The 10,780-nt window shown below is 35.6% G+C and overlaps 1 protein-coding gene across 1 annotated transcript; it reads left to right on the plus strand.

Annotated features, from left to right (window-relative positions):
• The first annotated feature begins 219 nt into the window (after positions 1–219).
• On the plus strand, positions 220–6,785 carry LOC117335575. Its single transcript, XM_033895657.1, has 2 exons — positions 220–286; positions 4,426–6,785. The coding sequence occupies exon 2, from the start codon at positions 4,437–4,439 to the stop codon at positions 6,324–6,326; it is 1,890 nt and encodes a 629-aa protein (XP_033751548.1). The 5' UTR covers positions 220–286; positions 4,426–4,436; the 3' UTR covers positions 6,327–6,785.
• The last annotated feature ends 3,995 nt before the right edge of the window (positions 6,786–10,780 follow it).

Raw genomic sequence — 10,780 nt, forward strand, 5'->3', positions numbered from 1 at the left:
GGTATCCGAATGAATTTATGTTAGACAAAAATAGTCGAACAATAATTAACAATACATTGACAGTATTTATCAGTAATATATCATAAGAAATGTAGAGTTTCGTGCAGTATTAATATTATTTGTTATCGTATGAATCATTTAGATTACAATAATTTGCATTGCTCTCACATATTTTACAAATATTATCGGCTACATTTGACTATACTAATCAAGTAAACAAGCATGGCGAATATTGATGACAGGAGGATGAGAGAAGTTGTCAAAAATATCGTCTAGTTTTAGTGTTGTAAGTATATATTAGCATGGTAATTTTCGGCGCATATTTTTTATTAACGTTCTTTTAAATGATATACACGGAATGTTATTTGAAAGCATCTTCCATTCTCAAGTATTTAGGGTGAGTTTGTGGATGATGTTGCTGTTACCAGTTCATGCTGCTTATGCATGCTACAGTTGGTTACGCTCAAACGACCATATCAACAAGATAAACTACATTATTATATATCTCTATTGATAAGTGATATTTCCAAAAAAAGAATGACACCGTAATAATATTCAGTGTTCTAGTATTTTCGCAAAGAATGGTAGATAAGGAGTTCCTAACATGACTGTGGATCTCACAATCTGAAAGGATGGCCACGCGCGCTTTGTAAAATAGCCACCCACTGGGCTGACAGTCACGAGACGGAGTGTCCAGTACCGGCAGACAGCGGGATATTTTATAGGGTGTTCATAATCAACTAAGATTACTATAACTGATAAGTACAATTTCATAAATAGTAAAATACCCATTTAAAAATAAGGGTTATAAATTAAAACAGAGAAATTGATTTTTTTTGCTTTAATAATGTAATTACAGTATATATTGTTATTTATCCATAACCCAAATATATTAATTAATACTTATTGAGAGACGGACACATATATAGGTATAGCATCCTTTCATTTATAATGGTTACTTGTATTATATACATATTAAAAGGTGATATGAAAAGTGAGATGTATATGTACATTTTTAAGTGTTTTCATTTTATATCCACAATTTCCAAATAACTGTTTATCTAAAAGCGTATGAAATGTATTCAATTTTAATAAACGATTGTTACATTTTTCTGCTTACACAAGGTATAACAGTCAGGGGAGATAACTTTCTTTTGTACATCCAAAATTTAGCCAGCAATTAAAGGGAGATAACCATTGAGTATCATGTACATCAAGGCCTCTTCCCAGCAGCTGGAGACCAACAAGTAACACTATTTTTCCTCCTTAAATGCTCCCACCCAAACTGGAGATCTAAATTCTAAATCTTCTCACAAAAGTATGATAATCTCCAATAATACTGTAGCACTGATGCAGCATAAATGGAAAGTTATTTGCAATATTCTTATTAATTATATCAAGTTAGAAAGAAATACTGAACAGTGAACACCATAAAAAATATTTGTTCTACGCTCTATCAAACCATTTGTTGCTGTTTTGATATGATGTTTCAGTAACATTTTCATGATGAAAATCATTTATTGCTCATGCAGTGTCCCCATATTCATGACTTCCAAACTTTACATTGACGGTTAGCAGCGCCTGAAAAAAATCTTTGTGCGCTCAACAAATATGTTAATAAAATTACCTCTTAAACTGTGATGCTGCTAAGTGAACGAATAATGTTTTGAATAACATAGAAATCATGCTGAGGGGCATGATGGGTAAACAACTAACCCATCAGATATCGTCCTCTTGCCATGTAGGACCTGAAGCTCTTGCTTAAAAACATTCATCAGTTTGATAATGAACTGCCTTTGCAGTACAGTGCACTCTGTCCAAACAGGACTCTGTCCAATCCGGATATTTGCCAAAACCAGCCAAATGATTTTGTCCCAAAAATTCCCTTCTTTATTTATAGTAAATACACTCTGAATAATCCGTCTATTCTGTAATCCGGCCATATATTCCGGCCCCATTCCGTCTGTATACTAGTAAATCCACTCTGTATAAACCAGTGTCTGTCCCATTCATGTTTCCCTGGTAGCGGTGGCTTCAGGGGATCCCAACGAGTGTTTATATAGTTGTAATTGCCGCACAGGTAGATTATCCATTGACCATTTATCATCACTGTCCACAGGTGGCCACAGCTGGATAAACACCTGAACAGTTGTTACGTACAATAAAGAATTGTTTCGTAAATATATCGTAATTAATAAATGTTTCATGCAGGCTGGCTTCCCCTTTGCAGACCTCACTACACTAATGTACCCAGATGAGGAAGTCGGAGATGATGATGACGACATACCTTTTGTATTGCTCCATTTAACAAACATAGATCTCGCGACAGCCGCATTAATGACCGATTAGAAGTTGAGGCTAATTCCTCAGATTGGGAATCTGCACTTGTAAAAAGTGTCAGATCAGTTACCTTTTGTTCGGACTCATTCGAAGGCCGTCTGAAAACAAACAACAATCAGACTCAGTGATTGTTTCCAACCGTGTAACACACACATCATATTGCCAGTGTTGAATTAAATTATGTTATTCAATATAAAGTGTGTATATGCATGAATAATTTACAACGAAATCTTCGCAATAATATATCTTTTATTCATATTTTCTTTTTTTGCATTAAACAACGATATAAAAGCAGAATCTCTACAATCCATAACTCTACAGACCCGCTTTATTATGTACGTGATCCCAAAGGTGTCCAGTTTAGACAGAGTCCACTGTATTGAACATGGCTACTGTAATATCAAGACCAAACAGATCTGTAATAAGAAGGTAAAAAAACAATCCTGTGACCTTGACATTTTATCTACCTGGTGATGACCTTACTATTTGTTTAAGTCCATAGTAAACAGGTTTAATGCATGTGTGATGAAATGATTTGGGTGCTTTGTATGAAGCCAAGACTACCCCTATCTTATGCTCTACAGAGAAGCCTGTTAAATAATGACATCCATGACTTTTGTTAGATCCATGGTATAAATAGTTCATTGTGTAAAATTTATTGCAAGGTGTGATAAATGACCCCAGATGATATTGTTATGGTGTGAAATAACAAGTGTTAACTGACAGCTTTAATTTATGTGTAGGTAAAAGTTAAATATTGATTTGTTCAAAAGTGCCACAATATAACTTCTTGGGCAAAAATAAGACTAAAACCTTAATAAGAATGGGGTCTTTTATGGCACAGTTATACATTCAGAAAAAAACTAATCAGTGTCAAAAAAACCAACAACCGTAATCTGTGTCAAACCCCTCAATTTTATACTGTAAGCATTATAAACATTATACATTGAAACTACATGTAATTGTAATTCAGGGTATCAAGCTGAGTCTTAGCTAAATTTAGTCAAATTACTATTATAGCTATTATAGCTAATTCTCAGAAATCTGAAGTCAAAACTTGTCAAATAAACATATATCCATTTAAACTTAAAAGTCAGAGCTAATTTTGGGAATCAAAAATATACTCTCAAGGGTTTACTGGATACTCTGTAGTTTACTAAGATCCAGAAACCCTCAATTTATTTGGTATTGGCACATTCCTCAAATGTGTATGCCATATATATATATACTGCCAATGCAACTGTACTAGTTATCTCCCTTGCTTAATTATGACCACCAAAGTAGTCATAGTGAATTGTGTAAACAATTTCAATTTAAGCAAAATACTAAAATACTCTCTTTTGTAAACTATATTTTACTTACAAGATTCATTCAATACAAAAATTTTCATAGATATCAAATTAAATTAATATTCTTATGAACAATTCTTTATAGCTTGTATTCTTGGCAATGAATTCATCGAAGAATCCTTATTCATATGATTGTACATTTTACACCGTACACTCTGCTACATCTTAAGTCATTGACTTGTTTTACAAGTTGTCATGACTGCAAAGCATAATGGTGTGGTCTAATGTGAGAAACTTTGTTGTTATTGTTCAAAATTTTATGTCGGTGTTCCAAACTTGATCACATTTGATAAAGGTAGTACATGTATTTTGTCTTTGGAAGAAATCTTGATAAATCTTGGCTTCATAATTTTTCGAAGCACTCAGACAATTATATTGTCAGCTTCCACAATATTTGGTCATCTGTATAAAATCCTGTACAAAAATCCTTCTTATGGAGATAGATGTATTCAAGTTATCTTTGCAGATCATCTTTGATTTTCACCATTTGATAGTATAACCTGGTTTTTGTGAATTTTGTTTATGTTTGTTGGAACTTGTCCAAATACTGTGTCTGTTATATATAAATTGTCAGATCTTTATCATTTATCAAATTAAAACCCAAATTGATCAGCATTTTTATATATATGTATCACAAAAGTCTGTATACATTTCAAGTATATTGATTTATTGTGTATAAAATCACTTTGAAACGCTTTAAACATTTCGTTTATGTAAATGTTTTGTATTTTATCAGATTGATGAATAATGGAGGATGGAAATGGTCAGTTTCCACTCCACATCCAAACTGGCGATGGGGAATATATAATAAAAGAGGAGGAGGATCTATCCAGCCCAACTAGCCCTGACTACTACACTTCTCCTGATGGGTCTTTCGACCGTGGCGTACGATTGAAGCGCCGACGTCGATGTGGACAATGTGGTCCATGTCAGGTGAAAGAGAATTGCAACAAATGTCACTTCTGTATAAGAAGGGACGTACTAAAACAGACTTGCATGTACCGTAAGTGTGTGTACCTACGGTCAAAGCCGAAGCCATACTCTCGACCTAAGGAGACACCTCTGGCACCATCAGCTGCAAGTGTTCTCTCCCCAAATTCACAAGAGGTACACAGTGACTTAGCTACTCCTTCTGCTGCAGGACCTAACAGGTTCCTTGATGGTCCCTCTCCACCCAACAGAAGTGATGTTGCCAAGCCAATTATGCCTCCAAAATTATCTGATCATTTTCCTTATCCTCTTGGACAAGGGTTCCCCTCATTTGAGCCCATCATTCGACCTCAAGGCCCGTGTTCTGCCCCTCCAGCACCAGGACATGCCCCCCATAGGATTCCCACCACTTCTCCGGCCATTTCTACGTCAGTGATAGGTCAACATCCCATGGTGGCGGGGGTGCCTGGCTTAGTGGACCAACCCTCCCTGTCTCATAATCACCAGATAGTCATGCCTCCTCCACCAACAATAAATGACTTCAATGAAAGGACTTTTAGTGAATTTAGGAGTCAACACATGTTAGGCATGTCTCATAATCAAGTCCACTCTACACCACATCCATTTGGTTTAAAGGATCCATCAGAACTAACAGATGTACACTTCCCTCCATATGGCCGACCAGATTCACAGAGGACTCCGGGTGGACCTTCATCTTGTGTATATCCTCATGGTATAGCACCGCCCATGTCAGCTGCTGGGTTTAACAGTTCAGTGGATGGTACCTCTGTACTGGGTTCTCTGGACCGACAGACACGAGCGTTCTTTCCATCACACAACACTGACATGTTCCGACACTTTCCTCCTCTACCTCCAGGTTATGCGTATCCCTCGGGACGATATGGTCAGAATTTCACTTCACCTCACTATCCCAGATTTGGTTCGATGGGGATGCCGCCACCACCACCTCCACCGCCCCCAAATTTGGGCCTGAAGCCTCAGGGTGGTCACACCCAGCCCTGGGGCTTCACTCCAACCTATTCCAGCTGTGAACAATCTAATGGGTGTCCAAAAAACGGGTGTTGTCCTCCTGTGTCCCAGAATTTGGGTTCGGATGCCCAAGTGATGCAGGAGATATATGGAAATGTCCTAAGCTCTAGAGTACCTAACCCTTCACCATTAGGTATTGATTGCTGCACCTCTCAGAGGAGGCCAGGGTCAGCAATGAGTGATGATTCTGGCAGGATGAGTATGGCATCATCAGATTTCGAACCTGATATCATCAGTATTGATGATTGTCAGATGAATGCTTTAATTCGTTCTGATGGAAGCAACAGTCTACAAATTGAGATTGGAAGTTCGGGTCTACGAAACAGGCATGATAACCCTATTAGAAAGAGCAAAACCAACAAATTCAACATGGACACGATTCTTGCACCATCTTTACAAAATCTTACCTCTCCTCGCGATGGATGTGAAAAAGTGGAAGACACTATGGTCAACAGGAAATGCACGATTAATGGGACTGTGTATTTGAAGCAGGACCTTGGGGATGGTGGGGTGGTTCATCTTGAGATCCCAGGTAACAAGGTCACCTTGGAGGACAGTTACCTTGACGACAAGTTGGCAAGCTACTCAAGTAACCTCCGAGAACTGCTGGAATTTATTAGAAAGGAACCACAGACAGAATTGTTAAGAGATAATTAAACTAATAGTTCATTGTGGTATAGATTTATGTAATGAAATTAGAATTGTTTAAAAATTCATATACAATCAGAAATGTGAAACATATTTCAATAACTTACAACCAGGTACGTACATGTTTATCATTTATACAAACAGATTTTTTCGCAGTGCAAAACCCAAAGTTTTCTTTCCAAGTGCCAGGATATACACAATTTCGCTTAAATGGTACTGCATTTTCAGTAGGTTTTTAATGAAAAATTTTCTGTCCATTATATTTTTGTTTAAAATTTGGTTATTTGACCCTGATTTGGTCTCCACTCACCATCCCACTCTGAACCTGATTTAGTTTCCACTCGCCACCCCAATCTCTGACTCAGTTTTGTTCCCTATTCTCCACCCCACTCTGTTTGACCCAGATTTGGTCCCTATTCTCCACCCTACAGTCTGTTTGACCCAGATTTGGTCCCTATTCTCCGGGGGATCCACCCTACTCTGTTTGACCAAGATTTGGTCTTGATTCTCCACCCCAATCCCCCACTCTTTTTGACCCAGATTTTGTCCCTATTCTCCACCCCACCCTGTTTGATCCTGATATGCCCCCCCCCCCCCCCCCCCTTCCCTTTCCATTCCCTGTCTGGTCCTGATATGGTCCTACCCATCATACCCTGTTTGATCCTTATTTGTCCCCCCTCCCCACCATAGCCTGTTTGATCCTTATTTGTCCCCCCTCCCCACCATAGCCTGTTTGGTGCCTAGTTGTCCCCTCTTTCTACTCCACCTTGTTGGATCTACACAGTGTATTAATTAGAAGGAAGAAAGAGATCTGGAATTTCTGGAACTGAAGTTGTTTAATAGCTCAGGTGACCCTTCTTTCATATCTGAATAATATTTTAACATGACATTAACGCCTTAATTATTACAACATACCTTTACACTGAAAATATTGTTGCTGCATTGGCTTACCAGTACTTTACCCTATATAAAACCACATTTTACAGCATGATATATAAATCAGTATCCTCAAATTTTCATTTGCTGATCACGATATAGTTCTTTAATTTTTTTACAACAAAACATTGCAAAATTGTAAATGGTATTGTCAAAACAAATTTTATCTTATTATCATGTATTGAAGCAGAACAAGAATCTACAAAATAATTCGATAAAGTTTCAGCCTGTTTAGATATTTTTGACTGATCGTACTCACTAGTTTGAGAAATTCATTATAATAAAGAAAACCCATTATACCATTCACTTAAAATCTTGGGATGAAATGTGATATTTTTAAGTTTGTATCATTTTAAAGTTTTTATTATCATTATTATTTTGTAGATTCCTGGATTTGTTAAGAGTACTTGTTAATGTGCTGTGATCAAGCTTTCTCTAGATATGTAAAGTAAACAATGGTATAATAATATAGTGCTGAGTTATGACCTCTTTGTGTCATGCAATAATTGTTGATTTTATAATGAACATTTATTTTAGATTGTGTTCCCCTTATATGCTATAAGTATGTCTTAGATTATAGTGGAGTGCAGCAGAAACATCAAACATCAGATATCCAATAAAGACGTTGTGTGCAGGCTTAACAATATCACACACATATATATATAGCTATAGGTTTTACAGAAGCATCAAACATCAGATGTCCAGTACTGTATAGAAATTTTGCATGTATGACATATTTTCCGCAGCTCATTTACATTAAGAGAGTGGATCACCGCATTAGAGATTCTCTAGTAATCAGTGAGGAATTTTACAGTTTTAATTGCAATTATGAAAAACTATGGTATTTGAATTTTAAATTATTTAATCAGGGTATATATTCTATCATTCAACATATTTTTGTAATTTTGTTACAATTGATATATTACAAAAACAAAAGATATCAGAAAAAGTATGAGGTTTATATTAAATTTTGGAAAGTAAAGGAAATATCAAGGTATTTTTACCCAGGTGTATAGATCCCATTGATTTGGTCATAGCTCCTGTCTCTGTAGGATTTATTTCCCCTAGTTCATTCATGTACAATGTATACACTGATCACACTCCATTTTCCTGTAATTAAACACTGCTATATAAACATTATATAATATATATAGCAACTAATCTGAGGAAAATGAACTGTGACCTGTACCTGTGATTGAACACTGATTCTCAGCTGAACAGCCCAAGTTTCCTCGAGGGAGCTCTGGTTCCAATTAGCAGACATCTGACAGGCAGATGTCGTAATATTCGGTGGTAGGACCAGGGGAAATGGAGACTTACCTGAATGAAAAATCAATGTTATGCACTTGTTAACTTTGTACACTTCAATACATTGTAAACATAACTAACTTGGATTACCTGTACACTGATGTTTGTGACTCCTCTTTATACAATTTTGCCTTCTTTTGAGGACACTTTTTGGTCTGATAGTGTTGTCTCGATGGAATGGTATGTATACCCTTGCCCGAGAGTACTGTCCCATCTCCAGACCACAACACTATCAGACCATAGTGTCCTCGAAAGAAAGCAATACTTTTTTTAGTACATCACACTTTTACTCTGATTATTTCAATATTCATCTTAATATTTCACCACTAGAGAGACTGTCAGCGTTAGCCATTTTCCTTATCTGCATCATTGACAACAGTGACGTCACAATAGATTCAGATACAAACTCTCGCCACATTTGATTGGCACTATTGCCTCAAAGTACCATTGTGTGTAGCCAATGGGAAGTCAGTATTCTGTCATTTGATGTACTGATTTATTTAGATACATGTACACAGTATAGATCTATTATAGGGTGTTTCAGATGAATTGTTTCAGCTGCACTGTAACTTAAGTGAATAACTTAATATTTGTCTTAATAACTTCTGTATTGAAATCTCATATATATGATTGTTCTTTAGTAAATTTATGTGTTTTTTCAAAGGTCAAAAGGTTGTGTTTTAAAATTCTATCTCTTCCCATGGCCAGATTTATTATCATGCAGCAGAATTTTATATAGTACTAAAGTATATTATACACATTTTTGAAATGTTTTAATGTTAAATATACACAATATTATATTGTCAGGTTCCTTATTAGAATTGGCTGGTCAATGTTATGTTTAAGAATATGACAGAACAATTGTTGTATATTGTGACTGAAGTTCACATGTATGGCCTGACACATGTATACCTGTAAATATATAGGAAAGGATGTTTTTAGACAGTTTCAATGACATGTTTTAGAAATTTAGCACCCAGAATTCTCTTTATATATCCCTACGAATACATATACGTATATATACCCTCTATGTACATGTACTGCTATATATAAATTGTAAATTTGATCAAAACCTGCAAAAGGTTGCCTTAAAGAACAAGATATGCTTGTAAGAAATACAATGACTATATAATGCTTGTGTACTTGTATTGTGATTGTTAGGCTGTGTTGTGGGGTAACTTAGTTAGGTCATTTTTCCTAGCGTGGACATAACTCATTTTTTTGCATCATGATTTCAACACCAGAGTATTATTGCTTGTAGCAGGGAGCAGTGCTCTGATTAAGGTTTTTACTTGTCAAATAACATCATGTACAAGATATAGATATTGTCAGGGCATAAGCTAGATTTTTAGAAGATCTTGTAAAATATACTCATGAAAAAAAAAAACAGAAAAAAACCTCCACACAGCTTTGTAACATACCAGATGTACATAAAAGGTATTGTCATTATTATGTTTAGACTAGGTGTTGTGACAGTGTATGGCTGTATAGGTCTGTAAATAGCGCTGGAAGAGGAAATATGTCTAAGTAGTTCTATTGTGATAAAGTTGATTTATATGTTGTGTTAATCTCCAATCTGTTGAATCGATACAAGATATATATAAGATCAGGAAAAACAACAACTTTGCAATGAAAGTACAGTGAGCGAATGAAGGGAGACAACTCTTGAATATCATCCCCAAATTTGTCTGTTCTGGTCGAATGTCTTCTTATGGTATTTTATGTTGAGACCTGTACAGATGTATTTGGTGCTGTCAAAATTAATTTATATCAAGGCAGGTACATGTTATGTGGCACTGCTGTATACTTAACAGAGAAAACCTTTGTCAGAAACACATTTCAATATCTGTTTTGTCCATGTTGTGTCTGCTATATTTATTGTGTGTAAATGAAGACCTCAGGTTTGCACCATAATGAAATATCAAGTCACTATTAATTTTTTTGTATTAACTGCGGATGGCCCCATGTTTCATCAACATTCCTTAACTATAGTTAACGAACGTTAATATGGTGGATTCCTTAACTGAATTGTTTTTCTTAAGAAAGCACGATAGAATTTCAGGAAATTTCTTTAACTTTGATTTTTTCCTTAAATCCAATCTTTTTTTCCTATGGATGATTTTTAGTTAAGGAATTTCCTAGAAATTATGATGAAACTGAGGCTAGATAATGTAAATTGAATTTGATATAAATAAAGATTGATTCATTTTATTAAGAAA

This window comes from Pecten maximus, chromosome 10 (genome assembly GCF_902652985.1).
Source record: "Pecten maximus chromosome 10, xPecMax1.1, whole genome shotgun sequence".
NCBI classification, from domain to species: Eukaryota; Metazoa; Mollusca; class Bivalvia; order Pectinida; family Pectinidae; genus Pecten; species Pecten maximus.